Consider the following 17,337-nt stretch of genomic DNA (forward strand, 5'->3'; position numbering starts at 1 on the left):
CAAAAACTGGAATTTGTGCAAAAGTCAAACCTGATAGAAAGCATGATTTGTGACTCTTTATAGGTGAAACTTATGGTTGACTATAATGTGAACCTCCAGATTTTGAAAATAAGATTTATTGTAGTGTTTTAATGCCTAAAGGATTTTGGGTTTAAGCCCAGGGAGAAGCTCCACATTTTTTTCAAAACCGAACCCTTAAAAGCGAGGAAACAGCATTTTAGTACAATCTGAACTGCACCCAGGTGAAAGAAAACTGTGTGTGTGTGTGTGTGTGTGTGTGTGTGTGTGTGTGTGAGTGACTGAATGGTCTCTGCTCCCCACTTACAGCTGTTAGTGGTGATGACACTCCCTCATCAGGAATGACCTTGTGTGTAGGCTCACACTGTAAATCTCTGTGACGTCTTAATAACACCTTTATGCCTCTTATGGCTGGTGGAACAAATGCAGAAATATGTCTGCTGGCTCACTGCACTCAGAGAGAAGCTCTTTTTTTGTCTTTTGATGTGATTTACCAGCCAGCAAGTATTTTGACAATCTCTCTGCCATCTCTAATGGAAAAAAAAAACAGAATAGAGATGATGTGTGTTTATCTTTCCATTAATACAAGTTCTGTTATTCAGTGTATTTATTTGCACTGTGGACACAGTGTGCCGCCCTGTCCCATATGCCACCCAGTCCCCTGGGGCTCCTGCAACATGCTGCACCCACAATGCCACAACCGTCCTGCACCACATGGGTCACATCACATTCACACCCATTTGGTGGGCAGTTGGAGCTGGAAAGCTTACAAAAGAGAGTGTGAGAGAGCGAGAGGGAGAGAGAGCGCGCGCGCGCGCACACACACACACACACACACACACACACACACACCTCCTATGCCTGACACACACGCCTCCCTCGCTCAATGCTCAAAAGAAAACTCCGGCAGTCTGGTGAACTTCCCTGAGTGACAGGATCTTCTCGGGCTGTGGACTGACAGTTTGACGGGCAGATTAAGTCGTGAGATTCATTACAAGTCTGTAGCTATGGGACCTTTGTAGCTATGTTAGATAGCATCTTATCCAGGTGCTCATTTTCCATATTTATTATACCGTTTCTGAGTCGATGGAGCCTGGAGTGGGACGAGGCGACGGGATCCTCCATGCGCTTTGGAGACCGAGGTTTGCTCTTTTAAACTTTTCTTTTATGGTTTCTTTTCTTTCTTCTTTTACTGGCCTACGTCTTAAATTCTTCTCAAGCTGTTTGATTGACAAGTTTGCTATTTTACGTGCAACTGCATTGCTGCAGCCGTTTTTACGCATCCCCTACACCAAACAGGATCGATTGAATTAACAGTTGGTTAAACCGCTGCTGGTGGAGATCACACATTTATATAAGTCACAAAAAGTACAATGTAATGCTTCATAACATCATTAAGCCAACAAAATAGCATCGTCATCTTCCCTTATAATACTTTTCTGTATTAATCCTGCATTCCCTATAACGTGTTCTTTCTCACTAATGGACTAATAACTAATATTTTATGTACACCATCCGAAAAGTTACATCTCCACTGTGGTGCATTTCGTCAGCTGTTTTGCTTGAAATGGTCACATGGTTTCAGCACCGGTGCAGGCTCCTCAGTTTAGATCATAGATACTGGGGTGACTAATTTCTACGGAAGAACTGGGCTGTAAAATGCACCATGTGCCCAGAAAAGACGTGCGCGGGATTTCAGTGCCAGTAATTGCATTCTAACTCAGCTTAAAGAATAAATTTATAAACCGATTACTGACTGAGGAGGAATGTTTCAATATTGGCCCCTGAACCGGGCTTTACATCTGGCAGCACCCATGGTTACAGCCTCTAATCTTAAAAGAGAAACAGAGAGATTGACAGGACAATGAATGGGCTTTATTCCATGTTTCATTGAAATTTCTTTACCATGTAAAAAATTACCATGTAAAACTCAAACTATATCTCTGAGCCCAGAGGCCTGTCAGAAATTGTTGAAATATTACTGATTGTTCAATAAATTTGAGAAAAATGGGACTTAAAGAGAGCCCCAAGGGGAAGTGCACAAGTGAAAGCTAAGCTGCACACAGGTTAGGCCCGCCCATTTAAGTAAGACATCCGAGGCCACAGGTAGCTCAGGTATTACTTGCGGTTTAGCCTTCAGGACTTCAAAAGACACTCCTCATGACTATTCTGAACTGTCAAAACATGTCCATAAAACCAAACTCAGCCTGGGGAAGGGCCCTGTTCTTGCTGCTTACACAGTGACCCCCAAGGCTGGATGTTGGGCAACCTTTGTTGACCTCTGTAGGGTGGCGGGTTTTCTCCCAAACTGAAACAGAGGCAGGATTTTGAAAAACTGGTGGAAATGCCTCTCTCTGCCGGCCTTTCCTGCGGGAAGCAGCAGAACTGTGATCTAAACTTGGAAAGTGACGAAAGGACATGAACAGGAACTCCAGACATTTCCCAGATATGTTGCCCAGTGGGCTTCATTGTTCTGTTGACACCATTCATTTTTGGAAATGGGTCACTGTGGGCTTCACTTAATAACTTACACCTAGGAAATCTTTCAAATAGAATATCTTCATCTCATGTTGGGTGGATTACCGTATAGTTTCCTTCCAATATTCAAATCCAGTTTAGTTTTTTAACACAGATTTCCCACACTGTTCTGTTTTGATTGAATCCCATAATCCAACTAGTCCTTTGCTTACCTTAATCATTCTACAGACAATGACGAGACATGTGTTGCCTAATAACAGCTACTCACCTGTCTACCAATTTGTATTGATACAATTGGTCTTACATCGTCTCAGCAACATGTAGCTGAGTCACTGCAGCTTTTACAGCGATCAGACTCTCTGTAGTTACAGCTCAGAGTATCAGGTGATACCATGCCGCATAATTAAATCTGCAACATGTCAGTGCAGCACGGATAGCCTCATAAAGATCCCTGTGGCAAGAGTGACAAACAGTTGTTTGGTGATGCTCTCCAAAGTTTATGTCTTCAGTCTCAGATGCCTTAAATAACTGGGCTGATTGCAGATGATGTGGCCCTCAGTGAAACTGCAAATGATAGCTTTGGTATATAGTTAAATTTTCTTTCATTTCGCTCTGCCTTTCGCCTTCTGCACAGATGTGTGTCGCAGCAGAGTGTGATCCTGTGTTGGCTGGTTCACCTCAGTGATGATGTAGTGCTAGTGGAAATTGAGGATAAGCAGAAACGCACAGGCTTCCTGTCACACGGGCTGAGTCCTGGCTTCTCCGTTTGTTTTTTGGTGGTAAATAATTGGCACTTTATTTGGGAATTTTTATTCTAGCCTTAATTTCATCCTAACCTTAGTGGCAGGTTTATTTGTACTTATGATCTAAAGCATTTTCCTTGGTACATATCAATATAGTACAAAATAACATCCATGCTCCCCTCACTCCTCCTCTCAGAGGTTTCTGTCAGAGCACCACACTGTGGTGGCTACAAGTCTTACAACTATTTAGTGAATTATAGACCTGGAAATAGAAGCAGGACTTCACATAAAATGTGTTTCCCTGGTCTCCAGTGCCTTCTGTTTAGGAGTTCAGTGAGTGCTCTCATGTTTGAGATATATATAGGTGCGGTGAAAATGTTATGACCAAACTGGAGACAGAATTTATGGGTTTGGCCTCTGAATGGTTGTAGGTCAATTTTACAAAGAGCAATGTGTTTAATTTTCATATGGCATCATATTTGTCATATCACCTTGCTCCTTAGGATGTGTGTGTGAAAGTGGACAGACTGGGGTCAGTCATGGAGCCTGAGCTGAACTGCAGCTCCCAGTGTGATTCCCCACTCTGCTTCATCCACTCAGGAGTCAACAGGCAGGAGGGCCTCGACATTCTGCAGAGACTATGCAGTCTCAGCACGGTAATCACACACACACACACAATGCACATAGACACAAATGCTCAAAATATGCTAATCCAACAATAGCAGGTTCAGAAATATAATACACATATCTTAAGTATGCAAATGCAATTGATACACACATACATGGTGCATGCCTGTATATATATATATATAGACACACAAATGGCAATTCCACATAGTGCTGACATATGTCCAGGCTCATACATGCAGCCACGTTGGCAGACGTAGCTTAATGAAATCCAGCATGGCTGACCAGCAGACTATTTTTGGCCCTCCAAGAGGCTAAAGGGTAAAAAGATATCCTATAGTCTACTTATAGGTATTTCAGTTGAATATGTAGTCTATCATTTTGACAGCGCTTGTAACAAACCAGTCACAATTATGACACAAGACTGATTAACGACACAAGGCTGAATTACAGACAGTATTTTGAAATTACTTTTAAAGTAATTGTTTGCAGTTTTTGTCAACACATCCACTGCCATTGATAAACTTTGGCACAAATTTGGCTTAAAATTTGGTGGATTTCTGTCTTACCTCACCAAAAACATCCACACAAAAAAACAAAACATACTAGAAACATGTTATTTACAACTGGAGAAGTCAGTTCAATAGTAGAGATCTGCACTGGTAATGCTGATGGACTAGTGAAGCTATGTTTAGCATCGTCTCTGTCACTGGTGCCTTTCAGAGAGTGAGTGAGAGTGAGTGGAGCCCAGCAACATGAGGCGGGCATAAGAAAATCTAATGTGACTTTCCAAATAGAAACTAAAGTAGTAGAGAGACTGTGTCAGGGAACACAAACACTCTCCAACAGACTCCTTTCCTCTCCATGCTACACCCTATAGAAGCACGGTGAGTTATCTCTTTGATTTATGATATTAATTTATGCATGCATCGGTCTTAAAGTTCAGATATCATCTTCACCAAAGGGGAAGGGAATAGTGAGCGACACTGTGTTTGCTTTGTTGCGGTAATGGATTATGTGACAAGATTGTATTTTAATGTACTGTTTTATTTTATTTTAATGTCCTAACAATATCTTTTTATTATTGTCTGTTGAATTCAGTGGACATGAAAACTGTTCAGCTAAAATGAAATATCCTTTGATGAAATGTAACACCATTTGTTACTATTTGTGGACATGGACAGTTCACCAGGCACAACTGTTTCTAAATCTAATAGTGTAGTGGAAAGAAAAAAAGTACCAGGACTGGAGCCAACTAATTCCATAAAATCCCACCTGCTTTTCTTTCTGGATGTGTTCCCAGATATGGCTACTGCTGGTAGTGTGCTGTCTGAGGAGCAGCTTCTTTGCCCCATCTGTCTGGATTTGTTAAACCAACCAGTCTCCACTCCTTGTGGGCACAACTTCTGCAGGGACTGCATACAAGGATACTGGCAGTGCGCTAATCTGTCGCAGTGCCCCATGTGCAAGCAGAAGTTCTACAGGAGGCCTGAGCTCAAAGTTAACACCTTCATATCTGAGGTGGCTTCTCAGTTCAAGAGGTCATTGGAAAAGAAAGATGAAAATGAAGTCAGTTCTGTGGACCAATGTTCAGGCCATAAAGGAGAAGTCTCATGTGATGTGTGTGTTGGAAAAAGAGTCAAGGCTTTTAAATCATGCCTGGACTGTTTGGCCTCCTTCTGTGAGACTCACCTGGAGCCCCATCATGTTCTAGGCACCTTCAAAAAACACCACCTAATGAACCCCATGATGAACATGCGAGACAGAGTATGTAAGAAGCACGAGAAACTCCTGGACCTGTTCTGTAACACTGACCAGACGTATGTGTGCCAGATCTGCATTAAGAAAGACCACAAAGCTCATCACACTGTACCTATAGAGGATGAGAGCAGAGACAGGAGAGCTCAAATTGGAAGGATAAATGCAGAAGTGGAAGAAATGATCCACGGTCGACTGCAGAAAATCAGTGAAATCAATCAATCCGTTCAGCTCAGCAGAGGAAACACAGAAAGAGAGATCGATGAGAGTTTGCAAGTCTTCAACAAACTGCTCCACTTTGTCCAGAGAGGCAAAGCTGAGCTGGTGGAGGTGATTGGTGCAAAGCAGAGGCAAGTTGAAAGCAGGGCCAGCGGACTCATTATGGAGCTGGAGCAGGAGATCGATGAGCTGAGGCAGAGAAACGCTGAGCTGGAGCAGCTCTCACACACGGAAGATGATTTCTACCTTCTCCAAAGCTTTCCAGCTTTCTCCATACTGCCAGCCACCAAAGACTGGTCTGACACCTACGCAGAGAGTGCTGTATATGTGGGCACGGTGAGGAGAGCAGTCAGGAGAGTAGCATGTCAGCTGGAGGAGACAGTAAAGGCTGAGGTGAAGAGGTTATGTGAGACCGAATGTCAGAGGGCTCAGCAGTGGGCTGTGGATGTGACTATGGACCCCGATACAGCTCATCCCAAACTGGTGCTGTCTGAAAACAAGAAACAGGTCTATCATGGTGAGGCAGCGCTGAGCCTCCCAGACAACCCAGAGAGATTTTATCCTGGTGTCAGCGTTTTGGGAAAGGAGGGTTTCTCCTCGGGTAGGTTCTACTATGAGGTCCAGGTGAAAGGGAAGACAGAGTGGGATATTGGAGTTGGGCTTGAATCCGTCAACAGAAAAGGAGAAAATATACTAAACCCTGAAAGTGGTTACTGGACCCTGGGGATGAGAAAGGATAAAAACTACTGGGCCCTCAGCAACACTCCTATCTGTGTGCCGCTGGTCGAGAAGCCCCAGAGAGTCGGGGTGTATGTGGATCTGGAGTGGGGGCAGGTTTCTTTTTACAACATGGACTCTGCTTCTCATATCTACTCATTCACTGGATACTCATTCAATGAAAGACTTTTTCCCTACTTTAACCCCCGGCGTAATCATGGCGGGGTCAACTCTGCTCCTATTATCATCTCGCCTGTCAATGTCTAAAATCTGACAAAATTTCATCTCTTCCTGCTTCTTGTATTATTCAATCATTTTTTATCATAATTTTCAGATTAAAGTTAGCAATAGTTAGCGTGATGTTTGTGGCTCTGTTTTCCTTAATAAAGTTTGTATACTCATCTGAATCCTGTGTACTCCTTTTTGTTGCTTTTACATCTATTATTGACAAAACCGAGAGTTTAGAACACATAAAAACAATAATCAAGTAGTGCACATGTATATGAGCTGATTTTAAGGGGTTTGCATGTGCATGTGTGTGTGCAGATAGCATTGGAGCTCCCACAGCAGCCTCTCTCCCCAGTGTTAAGTGCTGTGGTGTGGATGCTGCTCTCCTGTGGCATCCTGCTGGCTTTCTGCTTCCTCCTCTTCACCCTGCGCTTCAAAAACAACAGGTAGACTACAAAGTGAAACACATATAACCATCAAAGAGATATTTACAGGAATTAATTGATAAACTGTGTGTATGTTTGCGCATGTTGTATTATCAGGATAGTGAAGATGTCCAGTCCCAACCTGAATGTCCTGACTCTCTTTGGAAGTGTCCTCACCTACAGCAGCGGATTCCTCTTTGCCGTTGATGAACGAACACACTCACAAGGTGGAGCATCTACAGCTGTGCTACAAGTAAGCCCCACAGTCTCCCTCAATCCACCATTATATTGTTGGATAAATCATTGTAGGATGATTATGCCACGCTCTCGCCTACAGGCTCGGATGTGGACTCTTTGTGTTGGCAGTACCCTGGTGTTTGGCCCAATTTTGGGGAAGACGTGGAGACTATACAGAGTGTTCACCCAGCGAGTGCCTGACAAGAGAGTGGTAGGCATGCTCCACCGGCCTCCTGGTGGTTGTGTCTGTTTCTTTCTCTTCTCGTGTGTTTATTTTTGTAATCCAGTCGCTCCAGGATGCATTAATTACATTCTAAATGGGTTTTTCAGAGGCTAGTTTTATGTGTTTGTACAATGAACAGTCTTAAAATGCAGCTGGTATTTTACACACACACATGTTTTGAGATGGATAAGATTTGAATAAAAACAGCAGAAGATGATGCATGACATGCACTGACCAGATCTCTTTTTGCTGATTTTCATAGCTTCCTTAGTCAACAGTATTACGTACAGTTCCTAAATGAAATGTTCTTATCTTCTACTTATTACATCCAACTAAGATGTCACATTTTATTCCTGCTTGTTTGTGTGTCTGTTTATTTAATACTTAGCATTATATGTAATAAAAAAAGTCATTAGCTTTTGGTGTGGATTCAGAAAATTTTGAAAACATTTCATAGCATTGAATGATTCATTTTGAACATTTTTGTTATATCCTCACTAACTACTGGTGTCATTTAAATACATAAATTCTGGCACATGTATTTCGAGTATTTTGATGCAAAGCTGGATCCACATACATAATGAATTTGTTTTCTATGAATTTTGAGGATTTACAAATTTAGAGGATTGTTAAACCTTGGTACATGGTCTCTGAGGGCTTTATTCTTTTCTTCTTCTTTCTTTTATGTATCACTTCTAAAAGAGACTTACAGTATTCCCTAACTGGTATCTGGCTAGTGTAAGACAGAGTCATGGATGAAAATGCTATAAAATGACTAAATTTGTCTTGCAACTGTATGACATTGCTGTGATTTGTGACTTTACTTTCTGTCTCAGATCATCCGAGACATCCAGCTGATGGGCATGGTTGCTATGTTGATCCTGGTGGACATGCTGGTTCTCACCGTCTGGAACCTCACCGACCCCATCAAGTGTTCACGATCTGTCGGAGCTGTTGTCAAGGTAGAATTTAATGGTGATTTTGTGGGGCTGAAAAGCAAGTTATAAAACAAGTTGAGATTTTGTTTTGAATGATTACAGAACAGTGTGAGGACTATGGCACACAGTACTTAATGGTGCAATGCGTAAGATATGGCCAGAATTTTAGTTTAAAACATAAAAAAAAATGTACTAACATTATCAACAGAATCTGAAGAAGTAACAGTTCCAACGTTAAGTCAAAGACGTCTATGTATTGTCATAGATATCTACTGAAGTTAGCATGCTAACGAGCTAGCCCTGGCCCATCCTGTCTGGTAATAAAATAAAAATAAACCCTTAATTCTTAGTTAGATATTAGAAAAAATTCTGGCTCGCCGCTGCCTCTCTGATGCTCCTCTCGGCTTGACGCCCCTCCTGTCCCTGCCTGGACCCACTGTGTCTTCATCATCCCCGGAGTCAGAGTCCTGCCGGTACTGTATTCTCTGTCGTCAAACTGGCAGCGATAGTTAGCAGCTACAGTTAGGAGCAGTTAGCGGTTACTCTGGTGATATGCTGTCTCCTGTTTGTTTGGAATATGAATTCGACAGGTGGCCAAAATCTTGCAATTCTTACACGTTGCACCTTTAATTGCTTAAAGGTGCAATGTGCAGGTTGATTTGTATGAAATTGCAAGAAAGTTTGATTTTGTGATCGCAAAGTCACAAACTCTCTCATCTCATCCTCCTACCTTAATGTAATTAAATATTGACATGACACATTTATTTAGGTTTCAACTCACTGATACTATATGTTTTTGCTGATCTAGGTGACAGAGAGAGACATTTCCTACTCTTTGTCTCAGATGGACACGTGTTCCTCTGTATACTCAGATCTGTGGGTTATCATTATTGCTGTTCAGAAGGTAAGTAATCTCTGTTCTGCTGAATTGCAATGATGAAATAAATGACTGCTTTGAGTTCCTTCATTGTTATGGTGATATTATTTATCAATTTACATTTTATTTCATGTGTTCTCTTTATGCAAAAGTACTTTGTTTCAGAGTAGAGATAACAGTCTTGAGAGGCAGCCTCTGTAGTGAAAGAGAGGTTTCTTCATATTACATGACTTATACTGGGTGTATATTATTACAAGGACTTCAGATAATTCAATATGTGTGAGGTGAACTGTTGCATGCCCAAGATCAAAAACAATATGTAGGCTCATATCTCTTGCATTAAATGACCAGGTAAGAAGTACTCAGATCCTGTACTTAAGTAAAACTACAAATTACACAATGTGAAAGTACTCCAGTACAAGTAAAAGTCTTGCATTTAATATCCTACTGAAGTAAATGTACAGAAGTATTATCAGCTAAATGTACTTAAAGTATCAAAAGCAAAAGTACTCTGTTTTTGCCCCTGTGAGTGATATATTATTATATATGACATTATTATATTGTTAATACTGATGCAACAATGTGTAAGCAGCATTTTACTGTTGTAGTTGGTCGAGGTGGGGCTCAAACAGTTATTTGAATTAAACCATCTGAAAAGTTTAGAGGGCCAATCTTTCTTTGTTGGAACTGCTAACAACTCATAGACATCTCAAGTCAAAAAGGTCGGGAGCCACTGGTTTAGTCTTTAATATTAATATGAATTAATAATTAATTTTAATTAATTAATTTTATAAGCTTATCAATTTTTAAAAAAAATGAAAAGTCTTAATCTGAAAACTAGTAGCTATAGCTGTCAAACAAATGTGGTGGAGTAAAAAGTACAATATTTGCCTCTGAAATGTAGAAATAGAAATAAAAGTAGCATAAAATGAAAATACTCAAGAAAGGTACAAGTACCTCAAATTTGTACTTTACTACAATACTTAAGTAAATTTACTTAGTTACTTTCCACTACTGGAAATGACAGTGGTTGAATACAATACAAGAATGCATTTTTGGACCAGTGTAACTGTTTGAGGTCCTACAACCGAATAACTTTTATTTTGTGGTATTGCTTACAGAGGACTATTACTTAATTCATAGTCTAAAGACAAAAGATATCTTTAGTAGTTACTAGAGACAGAACAGAACTCAACATTTTAACAAAAAGATGGATTTCCTTTGCCCGTTATCTTTACTTTGTCCCTGCATTTCTCCTTAGGGTTGTCTTCTCCTCTATGGGACTTATCTAGCCGGGCTGACCAGCAATGTCAGCCACCCTCCTGTCAACCAGTCTCCCACCATCATTACAGCCGTCACTTTGGTCGCCCTCTTTTCGGCTGTGGCCGTCCCCATGTCCATCTTCCTGCAGGCCTGGCCCAACCTGGTCTACAGCACTGTGGCTGGAGCCATTTTCATCTGCACACTGGTTACCAACTGCATGCTGTTTGTGCCTCAGGTAAGAAAAAACAGCTCAAGTTTCACATACAAGATGCATGAAAAAAAGTTTCTAGTTCAAGATTTGGAGAAAGTGCAGGATTTCTTCTTGACATTTCCTTGTTTCTGGTGATGGCACTTGCACGTTTGTAGAATCTCTGAAGCAGAAACCACTAGGGAGGGGGTTTTATTTCTTAGGCAGAACTGTCATCTAATCATAGGATACTATGTCTGGAAACCAGCATTAAAAACAGACAGTCAGACAGGCAGAAACTGTACAGACGTATGATGGACAGACACATGAATGAGAGATGCTTGTATGACTTTCTCTTTTTGTTTTGACAAAAGTAGTAAATTCTGTGAGTTACTGTGTTGCCCACACCTCCGTTTTCCATATGCGTGTCAGTTTGCCATGTCTGTCAGTGGAGTGTGACTCACCACAGAAGGTGTTTATGAGTCAAAACTACGAAGGCTGTTGCAAACAGGTTTATGACTCTCTAAGTGTCTGGCAGGGGGTTTATGTTACAATAAAGGAATGCATCTTCAGTGGAAAGGAAGGAAATATCTGAACAGTGAGCAACATGCTCAAACACACCTGGTCAAAAGGTTCCATGTCAGATGGTAACATTTACTACTAGTCTGTGTGATGTATCTGTAGATGAACGTTAGCATATGTTTTTTAACTCCCTCTAAATATCACAATCACCATCATGCAGCTGACCCAGTGGCGGCAGTTTGAAGAGGATCAGAAGAACCCGAGTCAGATGGCCAAGTATTTCAGCAGCCCCAGTAAGAGCCAGCCCTCAGCGTACAGCCAGGATGAGATCTACTACCTGCTGGGGGAGAACAACTCCATGAAAAAACTCCTCAATGAGGTACTGCATTGTTGTTTTTAAAGTTTTTCCTAAATCTACCATGCAATAAGAAAATCCTGTAGAATATTCAATAGAATTAATATGGGCCTATCTTATGGACCTAGGTCTTATTTTGATCTAGGTTACACTTCTACTAATTATTATTTCTGGTGTTTTCTGCACATATAAAGCAAAGCTGGAAATAACAGAGCTTTTGTTTTCCAACTTTCAGCTTTCTGAAACACAAATTTTCAGAAAATACAAAACATAACTTTTACAGTTTTATGATTTTTGTTGTGCTGTTTGTTTGTATGTTGGAGGAACACAATGGAAAGAAGCCTTTTAGGCTTTATTGTGTTTTAATCCTCCGCGATTGTAACAACTGCAGAATTATTCTGTATTTTTAATCATCAGATAAATTCAATAAACTTCTCCAAACTTCAGCTAGATAATTAATTTAGATGTGATTCCAAGTGAGGCCAACAGTGGTCTCAAACCAGCAATAATCCCTCAAAAACATGTTGCCTGACAGATTTTACTTTCACTCTTTTCTCTCTTTATTAAGGGTGTCTCTGTTAACTGGGACATGCACTTAACCATGAAATTGCAATAGCATACATTGGAAATTGGCTGAGAAAATGAGTCAAAAAATAACTCTAAATGACACCAGCTGTTATATGTTAACACTTTCCCCCCAGAGCTTGACTGTGCTGTTTGTGTCGATTTAAAACATCCAAAGGTAGGAGACGTGCGCAAACGTGATTTCTCTGATGCTATTTTTCTCTATGTGTCAGAGTGTTTAAGCTGCTGTTTTTTGTTACAATTTTCAGAAGAATGCTGTGATTGACAGTCTGCAGGAGCAGGTGAACAACGCCAAGGATAAACTCCTGCGACTCATGTCAGCCAGCCGGCCCCCCGAGGACCAGGACATGGACTCCTCCAACACTGTCCTCAACTCTTCCTCCACTCAGACCACAGAGCTTCAGTCTGACGGCCCCTCTTCTTCTTCTCTACCTCAGAGAGACACTAAATCCAGACTCTCACCGCCACATCTGTCCCCTCACCTCACTGCTGCTGCTGTTTCATCATCTGCTGTTACACCGTCCTCTGAGCCTCCCTCTGCTCCAAACTCCTCCACCCCCATTGCTACTTCCCCTCCTCTCCCCGATGATATTAATGTGAGTGAAGAACAGAGAGGTGTCTCTACCACTGGCGCTACGGGCATGAACACAGCTGAGTCCAGAACAGGGGAGGATCTCAAACAGCCTGCGTCCCTCCTGTCCCCTGGCTTTCTCAGAACAGCAGAAGAGACAGTTCACTTTGTCACTTCCCTACAATCCCATAGAGGGTTAAAGCCCTCTCAGGTTGAAACTTTCAACGATCAGAGTGGCCTAACATCCCAGCTGGGACCAAATGCCAGACCGACTTGTTTTATTAGCAGCGAACAGTTGCAGGAGATCCTCCAGGAGCTGAGTGTGGACGCAGTCATGGGAACCGCACTTCGATCTCCCGGTCAAACGTCAAGAGCGCCTTCTCAGCTAAAATTTACCAAAGCCTCCACACTTTCCCCTCTCTCCCTGCGGACACCATGCTCCCCTCATCCACCTGTTCTCTTCCGCTACCCCAGCATCTCCCCTTATTCGATGAGGAAACGTCGGCCGCCCTTCCACTCCTCCAGAAGGGGTTTGGCCCCTCCCTGCTTCTACGCAGGTTCAGTGGCTGCTGGCTGTGGGAGGATGAGGGACAACTGTGAACACCAAAATCCAGGCATGCACCCTAATGGGGTCACTGTGGATGGTACCCTCCTCCAGGTTCACAACACTGACCTCGAGCTAGAGGAGGAGGAGGATGCAGAAGGGAATAAAGCGATAAGAAAATGTCGGAGGTGTGTTTCAAGGTCCCACAGATGTTCAGTGTTGCCCTGTGCAGAATACAATCACACAGCTCCACCTGATGTGGAAGTGGGAGGTGATAATGAGCAGCACCACAGACACATTAGAGACTCCTGTGGGTACTCTGATTCTAGCAGCTCAACAGACTACTGTTACTACCACCGTCCCTACTGTGACTCCTGCCAGCAGCGAGGCTCTCTCCTGTCCACAGACAGCTCCTCAGACTCCTCTGACAGCGAGTATGAAGGCTACACCAGCCTGTATCGCTCCCCACACCCTGTGGTATTCAAAGAAGACCTCAAACCCACCTTTGTATAAGCACAGGTTTATTGCACTTTACATGTTCATCAATTTCCACCACTTGTATTCATGTCATACAAAATTAGCTTTGAGGATAAAGCAGGCACAGAATTCATTGTGCATCTATAATGGGAGATAATTTGACTCTAGCTTTCAATAGGAATGCGTTGTGGAACAGAGTGGTTCTTTTACTCATGAGACTATTAGATTTGTGAAAACTAGTGTAGCTCAAAAGCACACCATGCTGTTTACTTTGTACTATTACTGATGGCATTATGGCATTATTTGTGCATTTCTGCTGTCAGATAAAACATTCCAAAAATGTCTAAGTCTGACATCTAGAGTAACAAATAATAAACCCACAAAGCAAAATTAAAGGTTGAAATGTGCTATATTAGCTATTGTGCAAATGTTGTATTTATTTTTATATTTATTAGTAGATGTTTTTGTGTACAGAATTACTTTCTGTCTCCTTTTTACCGTTTTACATTGTCATACACATTCCTTAAAATCTTTCTATGCCATTTTATTGTATGGTCTGCATTGCTGTAATTTTCAAATCACCTACATTGTCTATACAATGCTCTACATTTGTTGTCAGGTACTTCCCATCTATAGCTGGTTTACGAGACACACACTGTCACACAGGTTCCTGCTATTGCTTTTATAGACTTAATTATTTTATCGGTATTATTGTCCTGACTCATTTAGAGTATTTAATGTGCAAAGGTCACAGTTATCTGGAGTGTGTGTGTGTGTGTGTGTGTGTGTGTGTGTGTGTGTGTGTGTGTGTGTGTGAGAAAGAGACAGTGCCCTGCTGCCCTTCAATTTTCAAGCCCTAGCATGTTTCTGAAACCCCACACCACTTCGTGTTCATTCTGCATCTTCTTACTGGGACTCAGAGACACCACGGCATTAACAGCCAAACAGAAAATATTTAAACCACTGGCTTGATGTAGGTAGGCCTGGATTAATCTGCAAGGGGGTCATGGGGCAAAAATGAGCCCCTATTACGCCCTCACACTCATCCCCCAACCCATTTTGCACACAATCCCACAAACCAACCAGTATTTCTGTGCTGGAACTGCCCTGGGTTTGCTGTATGTCAGTTAGTTTGTTATAATATATATATTTAGCGCATAACACCAACTGAAATATCAGATAAGAGGAGTAGATTTTGGCATAAGACTCCTCTATAAGACAGATCCTCGAGCTGCAGACAAAATGCTGGAGCCACCTTAATGCTCTTAGTACCATTATAATTGTACTTTAGAATCAGCATCAGCTTTATTGGCCAAGTATGAGTACACATATGAGTAATTTGACTCCAGTTTTTTTCTTACACAGAATTAGACATGACAGCTAAGAACAAGAACAACAAAGCTGAACAAATAAAGGTAAAGAATAGAAAGGACTATTATGTACACAAGTATGTGAAAACAATATGTGTTTACAATATATAAATATAAATAAAAAGCACCAGTGACCAACAACACAAAATAAAATGTCTCTATACAAGTCAAGTGTTTCTGTAAGTTGTAAACAATACAAATAGTGCAAATATACCATGGATGGTAATAGTGCATACTACCATCCAAATTTGTAATTAATCAAACTAAGTATTTGCTACACAGCCAACATGGAACTTGTGGATGGGGCAGTTGCCCGCTTTGCCCGTCTGGTAATCCAGCCTTGACTTGATGTTAAATACAGCACTAAACATAATGTTCATTTGTCTTTCCATGGTAAAAGCAACAGCTTCCCAAGATTGTAATATTTTCCAGCCTAAATGTAATGGGACTTTAATCATCATCAAAATAGTTGAGATAGTTGAGTAAATTGAGGAGTTTTAATGATATTCCTCCAACACAGACAAAAACAGAGCATTTTCCTGTCTTGGCCCCTCTCTCTCTCACTCACTCCCTCCCTCACACTATCTCCTCTCTGTCTCTGTATTTCTTTCTTCCATTAATGGCAAAATGTGTGTTTGCCCAGGGATGTGTTGCTTTATGAAGGGAAAATAGTGTGTGTCTCGCATTACTTCTGCTCTGCTGCCTGTTTTTGAGACGCTATTGCTCTCTATTCTGCATATGAACCATTGAAGGGCAGCCTGGGAGAAATTCCCTTTGATAGAGCATAACAAAGTATAAATAAATCGCACAAAAGACAGACTACCAGCATTACTGTGCAGGAGGAAAGACTTTCCTGCCGAGTGACCTGTATTCTGTTCAAGATGAGGAATACTGACATATTGAGGAATTGTGGATTAAAAATATTTATAAATCAATTATACATACATTTCTTTCTCAAAATAACACAATGGTCCATGGTTATCCACTACATGCTTGAACATTTATTACAAAATTAATAATAGAGGGAGATTAGGTAACCACAAGTTATTTTATGTCACTAGAGAAGCATAACGGGTACCACTTTCTAATGAGTCACGTTTTATAATGGCTTTATAAGTTGTAACTAATGGCTTTATTAATGTTAACAAATCATTTACTAATGCTTTGTTGTTCAGTTAAAAGCCATTAATAACATATTTTTTTGGGTTGCCAGATTTTAAAAAATCCGTCTGACTAATTGGACCGACTGTATGACCACTTACTTTGCATAAAGGGCTACAGAGGATCTGGGCCAAAGTTAATTTATTAACAACTTTGCTACTAACAACAGCATCTATTAATGTCTTACCAACATTTACAACTACATTATTACCAAACAGAATGAAGAAACACCAGCCATAGGGATTTTTCATAACCTGGCGAACCAAAATGTGTTCTTATTAACATCGTATAACTGATCTATAATGCGTGAGTAAAGGTTCAAGGTTCAGCTTTATTGTCATAACACAATACAGGAATGCACAGTGAAATGCTGTTGTAGCCCCCTCCATGCTACACACACATAAAACATACAAATATGTCAAATATATTTAATCAAAATGCAAAACATAAGAAATAAAATAGAACAAGGTTGTTTAAAAAACAGTAATAGTAGCACTGAAAGAAGAAACTGCACTTTATTTACAAAGGAAAATATACAGTTATGTATATATATACAATATGTACAGCATCACTGCAATATGTATCCTACTCTATCACTGTAAGCTGTGGTGCAAAGAATTGAGGTCATGGTCGGAATGAGGGTAACCTAGTGCAAAGGGAGTGATATGGTGTTGTGCAAAAGACCAGAAAGAAAAAAAAAAACATAAGCATACATTTATTTTAGTTCGATGTATTAAATGCATTTACCATTAATAAAGAAATTAGTTACAACTATAAACTCTTTATAAAAGAGTACCTTACTAGAAAGTAGGCT

The 17,337-nt window shown here is 40.9% G+C and overlaps 2 protein-coding genes across 2 annotated transcripts; both read left to right on the forward strand.

Annotated features, from left to right (window-relative positions):
• Positions 1-902: 902 nt before the first annotated feature.
• gpr156 (G protein-coupled receptor 156) lies at positions 903-16,297 on the forward strand. Its single transcript, XM_044216462.1, has 10 exons — positions 903-1,160; positions 3,743-3,895; positions 7,107-7,234; positions 7,331-7,466; positions 7,551-7,661; positions 8,510-8,635; positions 9,420-9,515; positions 10,750-10,986; positions 11,681-11,839; positions 12,649-16,297. The coding sequence occupies exons 2-10, from the start codon at positions 3,779-3,781 to the stop codon at positions 14,026-14,028; spliced, it is 2,490 nt and encodes an 829-aa protein (XP_044072397.1). The 5' UTR covers positions 903-1,160; positions 3,743-3,778; the 3' UTR covers positions 14,029-16,297.
• LOC122885417 (nuclear factor 7, ovary-like) lies at positions 3,924-6,967 on the forward strand. Its single transcript, XM_044216463.1, has 2 exons — positions 3,924-4,753; positions 5,170-6,967. The coding sequence occupies exon 2, from the start codon at positions 5,172-5,174 to the stop codon at positions 6,825-6,827; it is 1,656 nt and encodes a 551-aa protein (XP_044072398.1). The 5' UTR covers positions 3,924-4,753; positions 5,170-5,171; the 3' UTR covers positions 6,828-6,967.
• Positions 16,298-17,337: the final 1,040 nt, after the last annotated feature.

The sequence above is a fragment of the Siniperca chuatsi genome, linkage group LG12 (genome assembly GCF_020085105.1).
Source record: "Siniperca chuatsi isolate FFG_IHB_CAS linkage group LG12, ASM2008510v1, whole genome shotgun sequence".
Lineage (NCBI taxonomy): Eukaryota > Metazoa > Chordata > Actinopteri > Centrarchiformes > Sinipercidae > Siniperca > Siniperca chuatsi.